The following is a 24,014-nucleotide window of genomic DNA, read 5'->3' on the forward strand; positions in this document are numbered from 1 at the left end:
ATTATTACAATAGTAATAAAAAGGTATAAGGGACGTATTGTATTCGCTTCGGTGTCGTCTGAGAAAGTTTTAGATAACCCTTCAGTCGATCATTTAAGACCGGTTTTAGCGTCATCTATGGTTACGCTGAGCAAGGCCAATAAATGGATGGGTGACTTGAACCTTATATTGGGAATAAAGGGAGAACGGGCTCTAGTCTTGATTTTAAATCATTACATGAAAGTAAAATCAAAAAATCAAATCAAGAATAATAATAAACTGAATATTAAACAAATTAGGTAGGTACATAGGTACTGATTTTCTCTAATCACTACGGGCTAAAAAATTCCCGGAGGGACGGACCCTGCTTGTTAGTATTCGGTTTGCCCCTTTATTTTTATCCTAAACAAATAAGGTTCTCGAAACTTTCTCCTATCCTGTCTTCCTTCTCTCCGATTTTGGAACGATAAGAACTTGGCAGTTAAAGTTCCCTCTGTCAAACCTGCCCCATTATTGATTGGGCAATCTCTTATGACTACAGTTTTGGAATACCACTGGTTCAATAGCATTCTTTAAGCCCTTTCTTTTGATGAAGTTGGATCTTGAAAAGGTTCGTCCAGTTCAGACTTTTGTGGCGTAGACCCACAGGTGGGCCGGTGAATGGTGCGTTTCTATGGATGGGCGGGTGGATGGTACACTTACCCTATTACTTTATACTTTATATTAGCTGACCGAATTTTGTATCTTTTACCGTTTTCGGAACGGCTGGCTTTCTCCTATCCTGTCTTCCTTCTCTCTTCGATTTCGGGACGATAAGACCATAGCAGTTACAGTTCCCTCTATCAAACCTGCCCCATTATTGATTGGGCAATCTCTTACCTGTCCCATTTGAGCAGAATATCGGACAAATCCTTAAACTCATCCGGGTTTTCAGGCGAGAAGAATCCATTGGTAATCTGGTCTACCACCAGTTTGAGCTCAGGATTAGCGTTATAGTACGAGGGAGCATCATATCCTTTCTTCTTCAGCTCTTCCACCTGGTCTACTGTCATGCCGAAGATGAAGATGTTGTCATTGCCCATCTCCTCGGCCATTTCTACGTTGGCTCCGTCCAATGTGCCGATGGTGAGGGCTCCGTTAAGCTGAAAATGAATTTTGAGGTGTTCAAAGAATTGGATCAAATCTCAACGTAAAAGCGTATTCGATTATGTGATTTTCTTTATAGTCAACATGGCTGAACCAATGAGATTCCGCTTTGGACGTAAACAAAGCGGAATCTCGCAATCTCGTTGGTCGTTGGTTCAGCCATCTTTGGCTCTAAAAAAGTCACATCGAATACAGCTTAATATCACCAGTCGATGGGTTCGAGATCCAAAGGGTTTGGAATAACGAGTTATACCTATGTATAGTATACATTGTATACCTAGATTGCTGAATGCTGTTTCCCAAAACTGCAAGTTGATGAAATTTTGCATTAATAGAGGAAATTCTTGGTAAAGCATAATTATTATTATGATTTTATTTTTCTCTCATTCCTAAATTTGGAATTTTCACAATTCTCGTTTTTAAACCCTTGTCAACCTTTTCTACCAGGGTGTCCCACTCACCATGAACTTCATATTGCCGGTTCCCGACGCCTCTGTACCGGCGGTAGATATCTGTTCTGATAGGTCAGCAGCGGGGATAATCAGCTCGGCTTTCATTGAGTTTTTTTATTTATCATGTAAGACTTTTTCGTTGATTTGTATCTTTTTATTTACCTCTACTCAAGAATAGATATTTTTTCAAGTTTATTTATTACAACCAAAAAATCTAGTTTGTAAGAACAGAAATTTCAATACTCTCTTCTCTTTTGTAGTTCATATTTAAGTACAGCCTCATCATCAACTTGGCAAAGTGAAGGCTTGATAACACCTAATGATGCTCTGATCAGAGGGGTCATTATTAACAACTCGCGCCACACTACAGATGAGCTTGATGATTTTCTTCGCCGTGTAGTAGCCGGGAGCCGCCTTGCCTGTGAGGTAACAAGTAATCATGTTAATGTCTTTCATATTTTAGCAAACCCCGCGACGCGCCGACCCTATTTAAATGGGAAAGGCTAGGAAGAAGAAAAAGGAGTCACTTTAGTGAACAGATGTAGGTAGCACTCAAAAAAAGGCCTCCAAAGGCCGAATAAAGTCCAAATTCAATGAGAAAATGGCTCGGTCGGGGGTAATATTTTCGCCTGGGGCGGACTTTATCCGAAACAGAGAAAGTTTGTTCTCGGAACGGCTGGCTTTTCCCTATCCTGTCTTCCACCTCTCTTCTTTTCGGGGCGATAAGACCTTAAGCCGGCCATACACTATCAGATAGACTTGACAGGTCGCCTGAGAGACCTATTAATTATTTATTGCTGACATTCACTATCAGGTAGACCTGACAGGTATGGTTGAACAGGTGCGCCTGCGCCTGTCAGGTCTACCTGATAGTGAATGGCCGGCCTCAGCAGTTACATACATATGTACAATACCCTCTATAAAACCTCTTGAAAAGAAAAATGAAAAAAAAAAAATATTAGAGAGCTAGTCTATTGTCCATTTGTCTAGGTATCTATCTATCTTTTCATTAGTTCTTATGTTTTATCTTCATTGGAAAAGCAGATTATAATCCTTTTGAAGCTTTGCCCTATGGCTAGTTGTTAAAGGTACTTACCTATGATACCTATCCCATAGTTCACATGTTTGGAATCACATCTTCATTGTAGACCAAAAGGGAAATCAAGTTTAACACTTTGCTACTGTGGGTATTTTGTTTATTATTGTTGTCCCTAATCCTCATGTGTTGTCAGAGTTCTTTTGACAACCCTGTATACATAGCAATGATGTTATTTTTAAATCTATCTCAGTGTAGCTTCTCTTCTTGCAATGCTCTCTCCCTCCCCCTTCCTCTCCTCCTGCTCCTCCTCCCTCCCGCTTCCTACCTCTCTGTTTTCTGAACATTTTTATTTCAAAGATTATGAGAAAGGTACATGTAGTGCCAAAAAATAAGAGGAAAAAAACTATGAACTCGGAATTCTAGGCAAAATCTTTCTAGCCTGGCTTACCTAGATTTTCCTTGGCACCTCTTGAGTACTGGGGTCCGTAAGGTGTGTCAGTGTGTATTTTGTTGGAAGAGGTTTGATTAAAAATCTAATGAATCTAGAGACTTATGTACCTTCTTATATTAGGTGTATTTTTCATGGGGGGAAAAAAGTTGAGGATTGAATGGTCTTTTTTTCCCTAGGTTGCACCGCTTATTCCGATAGGTACTTTTGGAAAGGTCCTTTGACTAGAGCTGAACAACAATATGAACTTTTTTACTCGTTCTCTAGTAATTTTTTTTCCTAGTTTCCTACTGTTTCTTTGTTCTCAGTTATTTTTCTCATAATTTGGATAAGCACTAAATGAAACGCTGTACCTAATCATGCTAATCTAATAATATTGGGAAAAAAATGTAATCTTAAAGTTATCATCAATAATTCCGAATGTAATCAATGTAATCATCAAGAATAACAAGTTACTTAACGAAATACAGTAAACTAATTTTCTAATAAATATCATTGAATTTTCTTGATAAATTTACAAATAACTCGTTACTTATTTAAAAAACTGATTAGGAATAATACTTTTACTTATTGTTTATTTAAATTTCCCCTTTTTGTTTCTAGTGAGAAGAGTTTTGTGCTGGTGAAACGTCTTATCTTGCCACCACTAAAAATACCAAAGAAAAAATCGTAACTCGAAATATTTGCAAAATACTTATTTGCGTTTTTCCAAGTGAACTTTTTTGTTATTTTTCTTGTAACTCGAACATTCCGAACCTAGTTTAAGTCTTACTGGATCCTTTCATCATGGGATTGAAACGAGAAGATTGTAAGTATCCTCCCCATCATTTCAAGCTGTTGAAAAGCTCTATTGAAAAGTTCTGAACAGCTTTTGACTTTGATTTGAAATTAATCCAATTGGTAGGTCGTATGTTTCGAAAATAGAGGTGTGTAAGAAGTGTTTTCATCATGGGATTGAAACGAGAAGATTGTAAGTATCCTCCCCATCATTTCAAGCTGTTGAAAAACTCTCTAGAAAAGTTCTGAACAGCTTTTGACTTTGATTTGAAATTAATCCAATTGGTAGGTCGTATGTTTCGAAAATAGAGGTGTGTAAGAAGTGAGAAAGAACTACTCTTTTCAGTGTACTACTCAATGAGTCAGGTCAGATTCTAAGGGACTCTTAACTCTGAAGGGAGTTGAAGAGTGAGTTACATGTTTGAGGATCTGACTCACCGACTCAGTTCCACTGAAAAGAGTGATTCTTGCAACCCCGTTCTCTTTTCTCCGTCTGCCTGGGACTACGAAAAGAATAAGGCATGACCTATGACACTTGCTAGACTGTTAACTAAGAGAGTAGGTAGGCAGGCACGTTGGGTCTTTTTCAGTAGCTAGTTTTGTAGTTTTCACCAAATGGGTACCTACAAGAAGACAGCTAAAGAGTCTGTCAAAGTCTGTAAGAAGACAGCTAAAATTCCAACTTTGATTCGAATTCTCTGTAGTAGGTATGCGTCATTTGGTGCTAGAATTATTTTTTTCTATCTTTTTACTTTCCTTATCCTATAGGATATTTTCACGAACTTTCAGTAACTTTTCATTTTTTATCACATTAGGTATTACCTATTTGTTTTGTGTTTTTGGTAAATGTATTTTTTCCCCCTTTGTGTTTGAATAATAGGTTTTACTGTTTTTGAAACTTTTTATTAATGCTCGTAAAGCATGCGAAATCTTATCATTCTTATAACTGATAACTGCATAATTTAGAAACACCCTATATGTCAGTGTCATTGCCACCTCTTTTGATACACACTGTATACTCACTGATGTGAAGCTGTTCAGAGCGACACAAACTTCCCCTCTTTTGGTTCCAGCTACGAATGTAGGTGCAAAAGGAAATCGGATAATCAGGAGGGGGAAACGGGGGAAAAATATTGCGTACCTACACCGCGGGATTTTTTCATCCCGCTGAAAATATCCCTTCATTTCAGGGCGCGCTTCTATTGATTTTACCCGCCATTCCATTCAATTTTTCAGTTTTGTGTTTTTTTTTCGTCAGCTGGTTTCAGGTGTAAGGTTATTTCAGAAATTTGTGTTCTTCATTTCATCTAATCAATTTTCTTTTCTCAAAGGTGTTTTTCTAATTTCTCAAGGCTTGGAAAATTACCCTGAAGATTGATACCAATTTGAGGATACCTACAAAATCACTTTTACATTTCGTAAGCGTTTCAGTTTAGTGCGTAATACAAGAATCCTGTCTCCCATTACGATTACGAAATCCTGACAGTCCCCCTTCATCCCTTGTCTGTTGAAAAGTTTTTTTACTTTTGTAAACAAAGGAAAAGGCTAGAACTTGTCCTGAAAATCCTTATCCTTAAATCTGCCTGACTGTCCATTCTAGTGTTGAAATATTAAGTTCAAATTAAGGATACCTACCAACAGCTTTCAGTCATGTAGTTTTGTTTATCAATTTTATGTTGATAAAATTCAATCATCCCCGGTTTAATCCAAGATTCTATTTTGGCTTAGTTATCAAGAGAGTAAGTTTTCCCCTGTGAAGTCCCAGGGATCAGTTTGGATCTTGTGGTTCATTCATCCCGTTCTTTTGGGATACAGAAAGTAGGTAAAACCTCTGTTTGAATGGGTATTAGACTACCAGGATTTTGCACTAAAGATTCCCTGAATTAAGGCTTTTTCAGCTCTGTGCTAAAAAATATGGGGTGCACTCAGCCTTGTGAGTGTGAGAACAACTTGTGTATTTGGGCAAAAGCCATTCATTACTCAAAACCTCAAAAGCTTTACCTACATACACAGCGGAACTATTCGAAACGGAGCGGCGTTTTACAAAGGAACATATTGAAACAGACGGCAAGAAAAGGCCAGCCCCCTTTTCAGAAGTGGCACCATACAGACGTAAACAGTGAAGGGGGCATTGCAGTAATAGCAGTAAAGACGTACTGAGGGGAAGAGAGGAAAGAAAGGAGAGGAGGAAGAGAAAGAAGAGGAGGAAGAGAAAGGAGAGGAGGAAGAGGCACTGGAAATTCAGGTCAAAGTTGAATAGCATGTGAAAGAGGGTTTTCAGTGTTTCTTGAGACGAAGGAAAATTGAAATATAAAAGGAAAAAGACAGCGTTACTCCACTCCCCCTTACTTAGTAACTATGTTAGGTTTTGTGAAGATGTTTGTAAAATTTGGCATCTTAAAAAAAAGGTTGTTTTTGCAATAGAAATACGAATGCAATTTTTTTGTCGTTGGTGGGATTCGAACCCGGGACCTTCTGCATGCCAAGCAAGCGCGTTACCACTGGGGCAACCGTGCCCATCATCAATTTCTTTCCGTTTTTCTTTACACCTAATTCCCCAAGCAGTTGCTCAGAGGAACTTGCTCCGTTGTTAGGCAAACACTTTCGTATTGCTATGAGTATGTCGGTAACTAATTTAAAACATATTGCATTGCAGCCATGAAGGAATTAAAAAGGAAATCGGGCATAGTAATCATGTGATACCCACAAAAATTGCGAAGAGGCTTTTAGCTTTAAACCTCAGCTTTATGCAGTAAAACCAGGCAATGTCAAACTTTTTCTTTTTCTTTGAAGGTAATTCAATACCTACTTACCTACCTATCTGCAAGTTCAGTTTTATATTATTCTGCTAAATATAGATCTCTATAGGCCAGTATCACTTAATTATAGACCTTTTGCTTCACCAATAACTATGGACTCTTCAGAAGAAGGTCACTATAACCACTAGGGAAGTTTAATACTGGAGGTGCTCTCTACCACTTAACCCTTAGCAGTTATACTCCAAAGTTAAAATTAGCCTCATCGTTCAGAGCCCGGTGTCTTCTTCCTCGCTTGTGAAAGGATTGAGAAAAAGATTGTCTTGTGGTCTAAAGAAAGTGGCAGTTTCAAAAATGGGACAGTCACTCCTTTATTAACCGTTTTGCAAGTGAAGGCTTTGAAGAAATAACGAAATACATAATCACCTTCAAGAACTGAGTTTCTACTTTCTAGTTTTTTTTTACACAATACCTACATTTCTGGACTTTGGTTGCTTTTACTTAAAATATGTATTGTTAAAAAATTACAACTCAACTTGCCTATACTTTGTAGTTATTCTATGAAATAAGGAAACAATAGTAGCGATAGTGAAAATTATTACCTTTCTTGAATAATTCTCAGACTAATGCCGTTAGCATGTTAACTTTTCTGATAAGAGTGATGAGAATTGGCACGTTGTACCAGGACAGGGTTAACTTGATATCGAGAGGTACATTGTACATACTCTATGTACTGTACATAGTATACACAGACATAGGTACTATTGCCGAGTAGTATGGCTACATGCTATAAATATACTGCCTAGCTGTTCTTTAGAAGTGCCGCTTACAAGTTTCGTTCATATTTCATTCAACCACATTTTCTCTCCTCAGAGATTTCATGTTGACCCATATTATTTGTTTCGTGTTTACCTGTTTACTTCTTCTGTCTCTCAAAAGTAAACTCCATTCATTCCATATAACATACACTAATTATACTTTAGTATTAGATTCATTAAACTTCCCAACATCCGTTTGATCAAAACAATATCTGCAAGACTGATTAATTTCGAGCACTTGTAGATTTCCTTTCTTATACTTTTATTCGGCCTTGAGCTGTGTCCACACAGAGTCGACGCCATCGATACCTTACGCTGCCTCAACATTATAGATTTACCTGGTCGATCAACGGCGTCGACTCTTTTTGGACAGAGCTTTATGTTTATACAAAATGGAGAAAAAATCAACATTCTTCAAGATTCTCATAGCAGATCGTTATGCGAGTCTTGAAGTCTAAAATTTAAAATCTTGTCATCTTTGTATTCATTTTATTCATCTATCTCTTCATCTTCTCCTTTCCCCCTTTTACTATCCTATCTTTGGTTGGGTGGAAGAGCTCACTGTGTGAGAATGCTGCCATAAAAATCGATTTAAAATGAAAAATCCTAATTTTCTCCTCTTCTCCCCTCTCCTCCGCCAGGGAATATCTGGAGCTCGACATCTCGCTGCCCGCCGACAAAGTGAAAGCCGCCTTGGGCAAAAGCCATTCATTACTCAAAAGCTTTACCTACCTACACAGCGGAACTATTAGAAACGGAGCGGCGTTTTATAAACGAACATATTGAAACAGACGGCAAGAAAAGGCCAGCCCCCTTTTCAGAAGTGGCACCATACAGACGTAAACAGTGAAGGGGGGCATTGCAGTAATAGCAGTAAAGACGTACTGAGGGGAAGAGAGGAAAGAAAGAAGAGGAGAAAGAGAGAAAAGAAAGGAGAGGAGGAAAAGGCACTGGAAATTCAGGTCAAAGTTGAATAGCATGTGAAAGAGGGTTTTCAGTGTTTCTTGAGACGAAGGAAAATTGAATATATAAAAGGAAAAGGACAGCGTTACTCCACTCCCCCTTACTTAGTAACTATGTTAGGTTTTGTGAAGATGTTAGTAAATTTTGGCATCTTAAAAAAAGTTTGTTTTTGCAATAGAAATACCTACTTACGAATGCATTTTTTTTTTTTTTTTTTTTTTTTTTTTTTTTTTACAACCCCGTTCTCTTTTCCCCGTCAACCTGGGACTACGAAAAGAATAAGGCATGACCTATGACACTTGCTAGACTGTTAACTAAGAGAGTAGGTAGGCAGGCACGTTAAATAATAACATAGGAAACGGTTTCATTGCCACGAACCAAAAACACGACATATTTTTCCTGTTCGGTGATTTGGAAGTGCTTATTTAAATTGTCACGGTGGGACAGGTAAATCATTTATGTAGGCAGATTAATACCTATAGCACCTCTTTATTGGGCTTGGAGTTTATATTAGACTTTGTTAAGTCTCAAGCATTATGTACCACCTAACTCTTATAGCTCTATTATTTATTATCAGGTCAAATTCTCAAATAAATAAGGGTAATGAAATCTCATGCCATGGCTGGGATTGAATCCGTGCTCTTCTGGTTACCAGGCGAGCGCCTTGACCACTACGCCACCGAGGCAGGTGGCTTAGTGCTGTTAAAAAATAATAAACCTTTCTTCCTTCAGGCATAAGTTTGGTTTCTAATCCAGATTGAATGGTGGGATTAAAGTGATTAAATGTGTGTGAGAACGTAGTACACTGTAGACCTCAGGATTTGGTCCATGACTCCATTCACATATGGTTGAATTTGCTAGCTACTTATTAACGTGAAATTAAAGACCACTTTCTAAATAATCTCCATCATTAATTTCTTTCCGTTTTTCTTTACACCTAATTCCCCAAGCAGTTGCTCAGAGGCCTCAGAGGAACTTGCTCCGTTGTTAGGCAAACACTTTCGTATTGCTATGAGTATGTCGGCTAATTTAAAACATATTTATTGCATTCCAGCCATGATGTCATCTGTTTATTGGGAAGCTATATGCTGCAACTTCTGAGAGACGATTTTTCAGAGAGTTTATTTAGTCATGATTTCATGTCATGTTTCAACACGACTCATAAAATCATTTCTGACAGCCTAGTTAGCTTGGAAGTTTGCCTGCCTTGTAAGTTGTAAGAGCTAGCCCGCGGGTCTGATTCCCGCCCAGGGCATATTATCCCAAACAGATTAGCTTTCTCTATCCTGCCCTCCTCTCTTCGATTTCGGGACAATAAGGTGTCCGCTGTCACAGTTGTACCTACCTTCTTAAGGTCGTTAAGTTGTGTCCACACATAGTCGACTGGCCGTTGGTCGTTGTCGACTGAACCGTCCACACTGCCTCGACAACATCGATTCACCTCGTCACGTCGATCGACATTGATCGATGTCGATCGACGGCCGGTCGACTGTTTGGACACACCTTTACATCAAATGACAAACATGCAATGAAAACTCAACTAGTATAGCTACAGTTGGACTCTCTGAGTAGTGCGTTACATAAAAACATGCAATGAAAACTCAACTAGTAGCTACAGTTGGACTCTCTGAGTAGCGCGTTACATAAGAGATGTTTAATTTTTATTATGCTGTGTGTGCCATCATCAATAAAGTGCGTTTTACTGTGAGGTGTCTCTGGCTCTCTTTAATGTGTCCCTCTGTCTCTCTCTAATGTGTCCCTTTGTCTCTCTCTCTCTCTAATGACCTTGATATCTCTGTCATGCTCTGATAATAGAGTCCTATAATAGCAATTAATGTTCCCGAAAAGTACTACCTACATGTACTTAGTGGAACATGAAAAGATTATTGTAATAAGAAAGTAAGCAATAAATCTATTATTATTATTATCAGACTGTTTCCTTCCTATTGAACGAAGAGCCGAAATACCTGCTTTATTGTTTTATCTAGGTGCATAGTCCATAGAGAGGCACTACAGTACACACTCTTATCTAGGTACAATCGAAATACGAGTGTATTTTTAAAATTTTCTCCATGGTGGGCATCAAAAGATTGAGAAAGAACAAGTTACATAACAAGTCCTCTATATCCATGATGCTCTATTGGTCTAGGCTAGGCAATAATGTCTGATGGAAAAACTGGATTCAATAGGTATTAGTCATCCGGACTGGCACAATAAGGTAATGATACCCATGAAGATGAAGGGGGGGACTAAGAGGCCCCTGAGGCACCTTACAGAAAACTTGGCGGTCTGACATGAAAATTCTTCAACATGGTTTTGCATTTTGTTTTCTTGTCATGTAGACCGTGATGAATAGGTATATTTACTGTTTTATTTTGTACGATAGGTACAAGCTAACTATTTATTTTATGGACCGTTTTCTGCTTTTGTGTTTGATTCCCACCCGGGGGCAGATTTTATCCTAAAAAGATATGGTTCGTTCTCGGAACGGTTGGCTTTCTCCTATCCTGCCCTCCTCTCTTCGATTTCGGGATGATAAGACCTCCGTTGTTGCAGTTCCGTTTATCAAACCTCTGAAAGAAAAATAAATCTCAAATAATATGTAATCGACCAGGATCAAAAAACCTCTTTTAAAAAAGCTCAATATCGTCAAGTTAAAACTTGAAATTCGCATCGTACAGTTATCAAAAGCCATTGTTTATTCAAACTGGGTTCGGAGGTCTAGTCCCCCCCTAGGTTTAGACTTCTGGAAACGGTTACAAGGCAGACGCGCTACCAACCAAGCTCTAACTGGCAGTCTAAAATTGAACTATGTATAAGCAGATCTAAAGATTAAAAGCAAATTTTTCACTGACACCTCTCGGTATGAAACTACAGCTAGCATCAGCTAGGTATAAAGATTATAGCTAATGCTAGAGCACTCCCAGATTTCCTGGCACTTATACGTTTTCAGTGAACACACATGTGAATGTGTGCTTAGATAAGTGCGTCATTTACGCAATGTGAAGAAAAATAGTTACCTAGTAACCCAAGTATGAGCCATGTAATGTTTGATATTCATAGGTATCTAAATCCTAGGATGCGTTCCGTCAAAACACTAGTAGAACACACCCAAAAAATTCAGAAGTATCGAAGGAATTAAATACTAACCGCCAGCCTAGTTAGCTTGGTTGGTAGCACGTCTGCCTTGTAAGCACTAGGCCGCGGGTTCGATTTTATCCTGAACGGATGATGTTTTCTCCGAGCGTCTAGCTTCTTCTTATCCTGTCTTTCTTCTCTCTTCGATTTCGGTAAGACTTAAGACCTTGGCGTTTGCAGGTCCCTCTATCAAACCTCATCAAAAAAATAATAATGCCGAATCGGTTCGTGTAAAGATAAACAGGTGTGCTTTGCTGACACTTGGTCTGCCGTACTGCCGTGCTCTCATATATATAGTTATAGATACTAACTACTCTTATCTATTCTCTGTTCACAGTGGAGTCCCTCGTATACTGGCGGGACCCGAAAATCTCCGGGGCCGTGTTCGGCGTCTCCCGCGTCTGCCTTGTAAGCACTAGGCCGCGGGTTCGATTTTATCCTGAACGGATGATGTTCTTTCTCCTGAACGGATGATGTTCTTTCTCCGAGCGGCTAGCTTCTTCTTATCCTGTCTTTCTTCTCTCTTCGATTTCGGTAAGACTTAAGACCTTGGCATTTGCAGGTCCCTCTATCAAACCTCTTCAAAAAAATAATGCCGAATCGGTTCGTGTAAAGATAAACAGGTGTGCTTTGCTGACACTTGATCTGGCGCACTGCCGTGCTCTCATATAAATAGATACTAACACTACTCTTATCTATTCTCTGTTCACAGTGGAGTCCCTCGTATACTGGCGGGACCCGAAAATCTCCGGGGCCGTGTTCGGCGTCTCCCTCGCAGTCCTCATCTCTCTCGCCTACTACTCTCTCATTTCCGTGGTGGCCAATCTCGCCCTCCTGGTGCTAGTGGGTGCCATCGGGTTCAGAATCTACAAGAGCATACTGCAGGCCGTTCAGAAGACCAACGAGGGTCACCCGTTCAAGTAAGTATGCCTAGGGTTTCCCCCCGATACGTTTGTGTCATTAAAGGTTTGAAGGGCCAAGAGGAAGAACAGACTAACCCACAAAATCCGATTTTTCTTTTTACTAAGCTACAGTCTGAAACGCACTCTATCCACTAGTAGGGGAACTACAGCAATATCAGCTGTAGTTTAAAATCCCGTTTGGCTGACCCTATACATCCGTGTGCAACTCCTAGACTCCTAAAAAAAAAAAAAAACCCTAGGGTTTCCCCCGATACGTTTGTGTCATTCAAGGTATGAAGGGCCAAGAGGAATAATAATAGTGCTTATTTATACTGCTCCAATAGGACTGAAAAGTCTCTTTACTCCAGCAGTGGTCAAATTCTCAAATTATATTGAGGATAAAATTCCATACCTCGGCTGGGATTGAACCCACACCCTCCTGTTTACCTGGTCAAATTCTCAAATTATATTGAGGATAAAATTCCATACCTCGGCTGGGATTGAACCCACGCCCTCCTGTTTACCATATTGAGGATAAAATTCCATACCTCGGCTGGGATTGAACCCACGCCCTCCTGTTTACCAGGCGAGCGCCTTGACCAAACCACCGAGGCTTAGTCTGGCTGGGGGAATTTGAACAGAGAGTGTAGACCTGTTTAATCTGGCTAAGGGACTAACAGATAAAATTCCATACCTCGGCTGGGATTGAACCCACGCCCTCCTGTTTACCAGGCGAGCGCCTTGACCACTACACCACCAGGTATAAGGAAGAATAGACTAACCCACAAAATCCGATTTTTTTTTTACTAAGCTACAGTCTGAAACGCACTCTGTCCACTAGTAGGGGAACTACAGCAATATCAGCTGTAGTTTAAGAAATCCCATTTGGCTAACCCTATACATCCGTGTGCTACTCCTAGACTCAAAAAAAAAAAAAAAAAAAAAAAAAATTTCTTTACACACGCCTAGGGTTTCCCCCGATACGTTTGTGTCATTAAAGGTTTGAAGGGCCAAGAGGAAGAACAGACTAACCCACAAAATCCGATTTTTTTTACCAAGCTACAGTCTGAAACGCACTCTATCCACTAGTAGGGGAACTACAGCAATATCAGCTGTAGTTTAAAAAATCCCGTTTGGCTAACCCTATACATCCGTGTGCTACTCCTAGACTCCTAAAAAAAAAAACTTCATTGCATCACATCTTGGCCGTACATACCCCGAAACAAAACAACTTTAGAAGTTCTGAGATTATTCTTAAAGAAGCAAAAAGGGATGCCTGAATTCACTCAAAGATGCTTTCAAAAATAATCACCATTCAAAGCCTCAGCATCCCGTCATACAGTTAGTAGAATGTGTATTATCAGTACAAATAATACACAACATCTTACAGTAGTTCAGTATGTGCATTATTGTTGAATTAATATTACAATACATGCATTTTAAATAACTCGAGTGCTCACACTGCACAATTAATAGGTGCAGTGTACAGCAAAGATGCTTTCAAAAATAATCACCATTCAAAGCCTCAGCATCCCGTCATACAGTTAGTAGAACGTGTATTATTAGTACAAATAATACACAACATCTTACAGTAGTTCAGTACGTGCATTATTGTTGAATTAATATTACAATACATGCATTTTAAATAACTCAAGTGCTCACACTGCACAATTAATAGGTGCAGTGTACAGGGAAGCCCTAAATTCTTGCAACACAACACAATACAAGTTATCATTATTACGAATTGTTTCCCATGCTTTTGACGACAATTTTGTCTCTTCTCATTTAAAGATATTTTTCGCGGACAGATATAAATAGCTCCCTTTTTAAAAATGAAGGATAAATAGCACAAATTGTACTATGAAAAGGACCAAAAAAGTTGATGGAAAGGTTGACGAATTTTCTTTTTTTACATAAAAGCATAAGATTTATTATATTTATTTAGATGAAGCTAAGAATTAATTTATTACGAATTATAATTATGTATTGTATTCGGAGTTGACTTGGAAATGACATTGTCTCCTGATTGACTCAACGGGAAAGCCCATGTTTCGAATTTCGATCTATTTTTTTGGAAAATAAAGCACGAAAAATGAGAGAAAATGTTTCTCTTATCTTTTATCTTATCATGGGAAAGTCTTTCGCCAACCCCTCTAAGTGGAGTTGACTTGGAAATGACATTGTCTCCTGATTGACTCAATGGAAAAGCCCATGTTTCGAATTTCGATCTATTTTCTTGGAAAATAAAGCACGAAAAATGAGAGAAAATGTTTCTCTTATCTTTTATCTTATCATGGGAAAGTCTTTCGCCAACCCCTCTAAGTGTCCTTTCCCTTTCAAGACAAATTGGTGAGATATTTTCATTTTGAAAATTTGGAATTTGAAGAAAAAATTCTCAATTAAAGACGAATAAAATCGATATTTTATTGAGCTTTGTGAGACCGTCATGTATTCCGTTGACATCTTTGTCAATGAAATTTCATCTCCATAGACGCAAGGTCTCGAAGAGAGTAGACACGTAGACAGTGTCATTCCAGACTTCACAATCTACATTGTCGTCTTGGTATTTGGGCTGCCCAGCAGTCGGCTATTGTAGAGCTAGCGGCAAAGTCTGCGCATTCTTGGTACGAAAAACATATTCGATCACAACCTTCTTCAAGACAAATTGGTGAGATATTTTCATTTTGAAAATTTGGAATTTGAAGAAAAAAATTCTCAATTAAAGACGAATAACAGCGCGAACGACCTACTGTACGTAGTGTTAAAGCGCTTTAAAGGAAAAAAAAAAGACGAATAAAATCGATATTTTATTGGAGCTTTGTGAGACCGTCATGTATTCCGTTGACATCTTTGTCAATGAAATTTCATCTCCATAGACGCAAGGTCTCGGAAGAGAGTAGACAATGTCATTCCAGACTTCACAATCTACATTGTTGTCTTGGTATTTGGGCTGCCCAGCAGTCGGCTATTGTAGAGCTAGCGGCAAAGTCTGCGCATTCTTGATACGAAAAACATATTCGATCACAACCTTGACTCGGTTCCAACAAAAACAACGCACACTGAGAGAGAGATTTTCCGTCTTGGTATTTGGGCTGCCTAGCAGTCGGCTATTGTAGAGCTAGCGGCAAAATCTGCGCATTCTTGATACGAAAAACATATTCGATCACAACCTTGACTCGGTTCCAACAAAAACAACGCACACTGAGAGAGAGATTTTCCATTTGGAAGACTTGTGTTTCTTCTAGCTCTAGCCCAATCAGCCCATATCTATGATGATCAATGGGACAAGCTATCACAGTAAAAACACAGCGAGAGATTTTCAATTCATCTCCGTGAAGATATTGATATAATGGGGAAGTCATTTCAGAAAATCGAATGAGGAAGACGGATTACTTAATGGGAAATTAATCGGAGATATTAATGGGAAATTGATGCTGCAACAAAATGGGAAAAAGAAAGGTGGTAAAAGATTCTGGTGGGATATGTTAAAATGCAAAAATGCAAAATAATCAATATTAAGTAAACCATTTTTTGAAGAGGTTTGATAGAGGGAACTGTAAGTGCTAAGGTCTCATCGTCCCGAAAGCGAAGAGAAAAGAAGACAGGATAGGAGAAAGCCGGCCCTTCCGAGAACGAACTTTATCTGTTTGGGATCGAGAATCGAACCCGCGACCTAGCACTTACAAGGCAGACGGTCTTGATACTCACTTCGACAAGCGCAGCATTCTATGACAGAGAAATTGTCATGTATTTCCCTGTCCGCTTACAAATTTTGTTCATATTTCATTCAACCACATTTTTCTTTTCTCTCCTCAGAGATTTCATGTTGACCCATATTATTTGTTTCGTGTTTACTTCTTCTGTCTCTCAAAAGTAAACTCCATTCATTCCATATAACTTACACTAATTATACTTTAATATTACATTCATTAAACTTCCTAACATCGGTTTGATCAAAACAATATTTCCAAGACTGATTATTTCGAGCACTTGTAGATTTCCTTTCTTATACTTTTATTCGGCCTTAAGCTGTGTCCACACAGAGTCGACGCCATCGATACCTTACGCTGCCTCAACATTATAGATTTACCTGGTCGAACAACGGCGTCGACTCTTTTTGGACAGAGCTTTATGTTTATACAAAATTGAGAAAAAATCAAGATTCTTCAATATTCTCATAGCAGATCATTATACGAGTCTTGAAGTCTAAAATTTAAAATCTTGTCATCTTTGTATTCATTTTATTCATCTATTTCTTCATCTTCTCCTTTCCCCTTTTTACTATCCTATCTTTGGCTGGGTGGAAGAGCTCACTGTGTGAGAATGCTGCCATAAAAATCGATTTAAAATGAAAATTCCTAATTTTCTCCTCTTCTCCCCTCTCCTCCGCCAGGGAATATCTGGAGCTCGACATCTCGCTGCCCGCCGACAAAGTGAAAGCCGCCACTGAGGCCGCCATCTCCCACGCCGACGCCACATTGCTCGAGCTGCGTCGCATCTTTCTCGTCGAGGACTTTGTCGACTCGATCAAGTTCGTCATCATCCTGTGGACGTTCACCTATGTCGGCTCCTGGTTCAACGGACTCACGCTCGTCATTATCGGTGAGTAGAGAGTGAGGATCCGGCCCGAAGGACCAAAATTTCATAGAAAACTTGAAGTATTACAATAGCTGGTAGGTATATGTGAACAACATTAAACGTGTAAATGGTAACTTTGAAATAAGATGAACATACGGAAAGTATTTTGAATGTGCTACATTCTGATTTCTCCAAGAAGGGTGAAAAAATCTACAAAAAAGGAAAGTCCCCCGTTCTATCTTCTATCCATACCAACATAGATCACATAACAAAAAGTAGTAAAAATACACATCGATGTTTGGATACTATACAAAGAAGAAGTGATTATTAGTCGCTATTTCACCCAAAAGTGACTTACCTTGGAGCCGAAAGGATCGTTTACCCTACTAGAGAGGTTTTTACTGAATTCAAAGTAATAGGATCGTTCCTTCCTTCATGGGGAATTCACCCTATAAGAGGGTATCCTGCTAAATATACATAATTTTTAAGGCAAAAGCGTCGGCTATTAGGCTGACAAAAACCGGTTGGGAATCCTGCCATTAAAGGCTTGAAAAAAAAGAGCTTTTTCTCCCTCTAGTGTTAGGGGAAAGTAGGGTAACCCCAACTGCTTTAAGGTTCCCAATACCGACGCATGTGGTCCGTTTACCCCGGTGACGTTTTACCCAGAGTATTATTGAATATCAGCGGACTCGTGAGGGGCTGGTAGTTTCTCGTAGCTGGGTTCGACTCCCCTATTCGGAAGACTTGTGTTTCTTCTAGCTCTAGCCCAATCACAATCAGCCCATATCTATGATGATCAATGGGACAAGCTATCACAGTAAAAACACAGCGGACAAAATAAGTACGGTGCTTGAGACAAAATAGGTACCTATAGTGCTTATTTAAATTGTCACGGTGGGACAGGTAAATCATTTATATAGGCAGATCTATAGCACCTCTTTATTGGGCTTGGAGTTTATACTAGACTTTGTTAAGTCTCAAGCATTATGTACCACCTAACTCTTTGAGCTCTATTATTTATTATTAGGTCAAATTCTCAAATAAATAATGGTAATAAAATCTCATGCCATAGCTGGGCTTGAACCCGTGCTCTTCTGGTTACCAGGCGAGCGCCTTGACCACTACGCCACCGAGGCAGGTGGCTTAGTGCTATTAAAAAATAATAAACATTTCTTCCTTCAGGCATAAGTTTGGTTTCTAATCCAGATTGAATGATGAGATTAAAGTGATTAAATGTGTGTGAGAACTTAGTACACTGTAGACCTTAGGATTTGGTCCATGACTCCATTCACATATGGTTGAATTTGCTAGCTACTTATTAACGTGAAATTAAAGACCACTTTCTAAATAATCTAAGAAATCTTCCGAAAAAGTAAAAAATTGGCCCTTTAGTTTTTGAAACACACTCAGTTCCTTTTGAAAAAAACCTTGATACCTTGAAGTTAGAAAACTTGGAGAAAATTTGGTCCTTCGTACCGGATTTTGAACACGAGTAACGGTAGGAGCGCACGATGGGAGAAAAAAGCGGGGATCCGGCCCGAAGGACCAAAATTTCATAGAAATCTTCCGAAAAAGTAAAAAATTGGCCCTTTAGTTTTTGAAACACACTCAGTTCCTTTTGAAAAAAACCTTGATACCTTGAAGTCAAAAATCAGTACTTTTCTGGAACTGCACCAATAAGCCGTCAGAATTCAAAATTTGCTTTTGTCTGCCATTACACAATTTTTTCTCGCGTACCCCCGGTTGAAAATCGCTGTTCTAGACCTTCGTCTTCACTTCACCCTTTCTACCGCCCGATTTTCTGTGTGGTAATGGTGTTTTCTGTTTCTATCTCTCCAGGCTTCGTGGCTCTCTTCACGTTACCCAAGGTCTACGAGAACAACAAAGCAACCATCGATGCTAACCTAGAGGTTGTCCAAGGCAAGATTGCTGAGATCACATCCAAGTAAGTTGACACGAAATTAGGTCAAATGGAATTCAAAATTTGCTTTTGTCTGCCATTACACAATTTTTTTCGCGTACCCCCGGTTGAAAATCGCTGTTCTAGACCTTCGTCTTCACTTCACCCTTTCTACCGCCCCATTTTCTGTATAGTAATAATGTTTTCTGTTTCTATCTCTCCAGGCTTCGTGGCTCTCTTCACGTTACCCAAGGTCTACGAGAACAACAAAGCAACCATCGATGCTAACCTAGAGGTTGTCCAAGGCAAGATTGCTGAGATCACATCCAAGTAAGTTGACACGAAATTAGGTCAAATCTGACGAACACATGGGGGTGTAAGTTGACGGGAAATTATTAGGTCAAATCTGACATCACATGAGGGTGTATGTGATTATTAGCACTAACAGAAAGAGCATTGCCAGCCTAGTTAGCTTGGTTGGTAGCGCTAGGCCTCGGGTTCGATTCCCACCCGGGGCGGATTTTATCCTGATGGCAGGTCAAATCTGACAAACACATGAGGGTGTAAGTTGACAGGAAATTATTAGGTCAAATCTGACATCACATGAGGGTGTATGTGATTATTAGCACTAACAGAAAGAGCATTGCCAGCCTAGTTAGCAGACCACAAGACCCTAGCTATTACAAAAAAAAAATCTGGTGTGAACATCACACGACTTTCCTTATCCTATTGAATGGTGCTTATTTGAGTGTTCTTTTACCCGGCGGATTTTTTCCTGATGGGATAATGTTCGTTCTCGGAATGGCCCACTTTCTCCTATCCTGTTTTCCTTCCTTCTTCGATTTCGAGACCACAAGACCCTAGCTATTACAAAAAAAGGAGAGAAAGACTTTTTTCAATTGCTCTATTCTAATTGAAACCATTCTCTGATTTTTCTTGCAGAGTGAAGGCAGCCATTCCCATTGGCAAGAAAGAAGAGAAGAAAGAACAATAGAGCAACAACAAAGAAGACTTGATATCCGACATATTGTTTTTCTGTACGTCTCTTTTCCATATGATAAAGGAAGATCCCCACAGTCACCTCTCTCTCTATCTATTAGAAACTTAAAGGACAAATACCTTCCTAGTAGCGCTAACAGAAAATGGGGTCTGTGTCTCAGAGCCCCAAACGTTCGTTCTGGCAATGCCAAAAGCGTGCAATCTCATATCCATCCCATGCCGCCTCCTTGACATCTCGTGAAATCCACAGAGGTCACTTCTGTGAAAATCTCTGAGAAAAAAATTGATTGTCTACATTACTTTCCTTCCTATAGGATAAGGAAAGTAAAAAGGAGAGAAAGACTTTTTTCAATTGCTCTATTCTAATTGAAACCATTCTCTGATTTTTCTTACAGAGTGAAGGCAGCCATTCCCATTGGCAAGAAAGAAGAGAAGAAAGAACAATAGAGCAACAACAAAGAAGACTTGATATCCGACATACTAGCTTGGTTGGTAGCGCTAGGCCTCGGGTTCGATTCCAACCCGGGGCGGATCCTGATGGGATAATGTTCGTTCTCGGAAGGACTGGCTTTCTCCTATCCTGTTTTCCTTCCCTCTTCGATTTCGAGACCACAAGACCCTAGCTATTACAAAAAAGGAGAGAAAGACTTTTTTCAATTGCTCTATTCTAATTGAAACCATTCTCTGATTTTTCTTACAGAGTGAAGGCAGCCATTCCCACATAAAAGCATAAGATTTATTATATTTATTTAGATGAAGCTAAGAATTAATTTATTACGAATTATAATTATGTATTGTATTTTAAGATCCTTGGTTTGAATTTCGTCCCAATATTTTTATTAGTTGGACCCTCCTCATTTCACCTCCGCTTTTATGCTGACAATGTTGCTCAAAAAATGCTAAATTTTGAAAAGACAACACCAAAAATTGAAGTTCATTTCCCAAAAAAGTGGTTCAAAAATCGCCTAAATTGTTGTTGTTATAGTACTTTTGAAAAGACAACACCAAAAATTGAAGTTCATTTCCCAAAAAAGTGGTTCAAAAATCGCCTAAATTGTTGTTGTTATAGTACTAAATCGCTACAACTTACATAAGTTAGCTAAGCTCGAAACCACTTTTGTGTCCCTCTTGCTAAATCAATTTGGACATCATTTGGCCTGCTGTTTTCCAGGTTCAACATTCATTTCGCTTTTGAATTTTCGCTGTTATGTTTTTTAAAATATTTATTTATTTTTTAATCGTTTGTTTTTCTTTTCGTGTACAGCCAATTCTAGCATGTTGAATTTTCTTTTGAGATTAATATAATTTTTTTGAAATTTTTTCCATCCAGTTGAGTGAAACCCGGTTATTGAATATACCAATCTCACATACCTTATACACTTTGAGTACTGCTGTTTTCCAGGTTCAACATTCATTTCGCTTTTGAATTTTCGCTGTTATGTTTTTAAAATATTTATTTATTTTTTAATCGTTTGTTCTTCTTTTCGTGTACAGCCAATTCTAGCATTTTGAATTTTCTTTTGAGATTACTATAATTTTTTTGAAATTTTTTCCATCCAGTTGAGTGAAACCCGGTTATTGAATATACCAATCTCACATACCTTATACACTTTGAGTAAAAACTAAAAATATCACCACAAAAATTTGTACAAATATGTAAACAACGCACACATTCAGGTATTTTGAGGATTTCTACATACTGATTGATATCCCACCCACGTTTTTTTTTTTTTTTTTTTTTTTTTTTTTTCCTCAAAATTTCCATAATACTGATTGATATCCCACCCACGTTTTTTTTTTTTTTTTTTTTCCGCTAAAATTTCCATCAATTGATTTTCAACCTGTTTTATTTAAAAAGTCTCACACGTTTTCGCTATTTTTGGGCTTGTTTTTTTGTCACACCTTTTTTCGTGTCTTTCTATCGTGTGGTGTTCAGCTTAGCCTTTTTAATTTCCTAGGAATAGTTTTTTTGATGTGACAGCACGACTATCAGTCAAATCGACGAAAATTGAAATTTATTTTTTTTCTCAAGAAGGTTGCTTTTAGTTTAATGCAAGCTGTAAAACGTATGCAATGCAAGCTTTTGTATGCATTGGTAAAATAATAAGGTAGCTCCTGTTGATCTCTCATCTGTGTAACAGAAAGCTGCTTGACTATTGAAAAACTAAAATCTCCCTATAGTTTTCTTGAAAATTTCTTTGAAAAGCAAAATTAATCCAAGGTATTCTTTTTACCTTTTCTTCTAAGCCAGTAAAGTAAATTAAAAGTTCAGGCTTACCTAGTCCCAGCATATTCTTTGTAATTGTGTTTTTACATTTTACGAAAATCTCCCTATAATACCTAGTTTTCTTGAAAATTTCTTTGAAAAGCAAAATTAATCCAAGGTATTCTTACCTTTTTCTTCTAAGCCAGTAAAGTAAATTAAAAGTTCAGGCTTACCTAGTCCCAGCATATTCTTTGTAATTGTGTTTTTACATTTTACGAAACCCTCTTTTTTTATTATTAATTGTCACAAGATAATTTCATAATCTTTATTATATTTTAGGTTTAAAGAAATCTTGCATAAATATAACTGTACGTTATGATAAGTTCGACATCTGTGTGGATGTTTTTTTCTCCTGAAAATTACCTTTTGCAGAGATTTCGGCACACTTGAGAAATTCGTGTTAGATGGGAAAGGATACATAAAATATTGCCACATAAAACGAGAAAAAAATTGTGGTTTTAAGGAATTTGTAGCCAGCCGAGTTAGTTTGGAGGGCAGAGCATTCGTAAGGTTCGTTCTCGGAAAGGCTGGCTTTCTCCTATCCTGTATTCCTTCTCTCTTCGATTTCGAGATCATAAAACCTTAGCAATTACAGTTCCTTCTATCAAACCTCTTAAGGGAATGGCACTGTAGCCAAACTAATAGGAAATGAAGCAAAAAACAATTTCATCTTGGATTTTTTTTATTCAACATGAAAACATCTTTTAACACAAAATACAATAAATAAAATCTCTTTGAAAAAATTAATAGATCTTAAAAATACCTATAATGATGTTGTAACAAAATATTTAAACGTAACTTAGAAATAAATATCAGAAAACTAACACTGATGTAAGTAAGTTTAGTGATGAAGCGAAATAATGATAGTTAACGAGTTACTGTTTATAAAAAGGCTGATGTAAAAAAGTTCAATTTAACCTGAAGTATTTAATAGTTTGTAGGTATATGTGAACAACATTAAACGTGTAAACGGTAACTTTGAATTAAGATGAACATACGGAAAGTATTTTGAATGTGCCACATTCTGATTTCTCCAAAAAGGGGTGAAAAAATCTACAAAAAAGGAAAGACCCCCGTTCTATCTTCTATCCATACCAACATAGATCACATAACAAAAAGTAGTAAAAATACACATCGATGTTTGGATTCTATACAAAGAAGAAGTGATTATTAGTCGCTATTTCACCCAAAAGTGATTTACCTTGGAGCTGAAAGGATCCCTACTAGAGGGGTTTTTACTGAATTCAAAGTAATAGGATCGTTCCTTCCTTCATGGGGAATTCACCCTATAAGAGGGTATCCTGCTAAATATACATAATTTTCAAGGCAAAAGCGTCGGCTATTAGGCTGACAAAAACCAGTTGGGTGGAAGAGCTTCCTAAGTGAGAATCCTGCCATAGGCTTGAAAAAAAAAGAGCTTTTTCTCCCTCTAGTGTTAGGGGAAAGTGGGGTAACCCCAACAGCTTTAAGGTTCCCAATACCGACGCATGTGTGGCCCGTTCACCCCGGTGACGTTTTACCCAGAGTATTATTGAATATCAGCGGACTCGTGAGGGGCTGGTAGTTTCTCGTAGCTGGGTTCGACTCCCCAGATTTCTCGTGCATACTCGGTAATGGTGCGATCTGACGAGAATTTCCCGGAGGAGGCAATGTTCATGATGGCCATCTCTAACCATTTGGTTTGGTTCTGTGGGGGGGAAAGAATCAATAAATTTAAATTCAAGATTTCATTACCTTTTTTTTTTTTTTTTTTTTTTTTCTGGATATCTTGATTGCAAAGGAAGTACTTAGTAAAATGCTTATAAAGTGCTGTGATATCCACAAAAGTTGTGAAAAAGCTCTGCTTTACCACA

At 38.3% G+C, this 24,014-nt stretch overlaps 2 protein-coding genes and 3 long non-coding RNA genes across 6 annotated transcripts in view; 2 read left to right on the forward strand and 3 right to left on the reverse strand.

Annotated features, from left to right (window-relative positions):
* Positions 1-24,014, reverse strand: part of LOC103512907 (glycogen phosphorylase) — a 47,159-nt gene that overhangs the window by 5,214 nt on the left and 17,931 nt on the right. The gene's annotated exons all lie outside the window — the stretch shown is intronic.
* LOC103512904 (reticulon-1-A) lies at positions 3,646-20,119 on the forward strand. Of its 2 annotated transcripts, none has more exons than XM_017445596.2 (5): positions 3,646-3,872; positions 12,229-12,436; positions 16,812-17,020; positions 18,836-18,941; positions 19,839-20,119. In XM_017445596.2, the coding sequence occupies exons 1-5, from the start codon at positions 3,851-3,853 to the stop codon at positions 19,888-19,890; spliced, it is 597 nt and encodes a 198-aa protein (XP_017301085.1). In that variant the 5' UTR covers positions 3,646-3,850; the 3' UTR covers positions 19,891-20,119. The 2 variants fall into 2 exon arrangements, with proteins under 2 accessions (XP_017301085.1, XP_017301086.1); XM_017445597.2 differs by lacking the exon at positions 3,646-3,872 and adding an exon at positions 4,010-4,034.
* Positions 20,887-21,608, forward strand: LOC108252832. Its single transcript, XR_001809605.2, has 2 exons — positions 20,887-21,066; positions 21,298-21,608. It is a non-coding gene; the product is annotated as an uncharacterized LOC108252832 (long non-coding RNA).
* LOC108252831 lies at positions 21,147-21,572 on the reverse strand. The gene is made up of 2 exons (XR_001809604.2): positions 21,497-21,572; positions 21,147-21,266 (listed from the first exon to the last, which is right to left on the reverse strand). It is a non-coding gene; the product is annotated as an uncharacterized LOC108252831 (long non-coding RNA).
* On the reverse strand, positions 21,675-22,512 carry LOC108252833. Its single transcript, XR_001809606.2, has 2 exons — positions 22,290-22,512; positions 21,675-22,129 (listed from the first exon to the last, which is right to left on the reverse strand). It is a non-coding gene; the product is annotated as an uncharacterized LOC108252833 (long non-coding RNA).

The sequence above is a fragment of the Diaphorina citri genome, unplaced genomic scaffold, assembly GCF_000475195.1.
Source record: "Diaphorina citri unplaced genomic scaffold, Diaci psyllid genome assembly version 1.1 scaffold897, whole genome shotgun sequence".
NCBI classification, from domain to species: domain Eukaryota; kingdom Metazoa; phylum Arthropoda; class Insecta; order Hemiptera; family Psyllidae; genus Diaphorina; species Diaphorina citri.

Coding starts and splice junctions, on each gene's coding strand:
- LOC103512904 (XM_017445596.2), top strand. CDS start 3,851: ATGGGATTGAAACGAGAAGATT. Junction 17,021..18,835: donor ACTCACGCTCGTCATTATCG/GTGAGTAGAGAG, acceptor CTATCTCTCCAG/GCTTCGTGGCTCTCTTCACG. Junction 18,942..19,838: donor ATTGCTGAGATCACATCCAA/GTAAGTTGACAC, acceptor TTTTTCTTGCAG/AGTGAAGGCAGCCATTCCCA.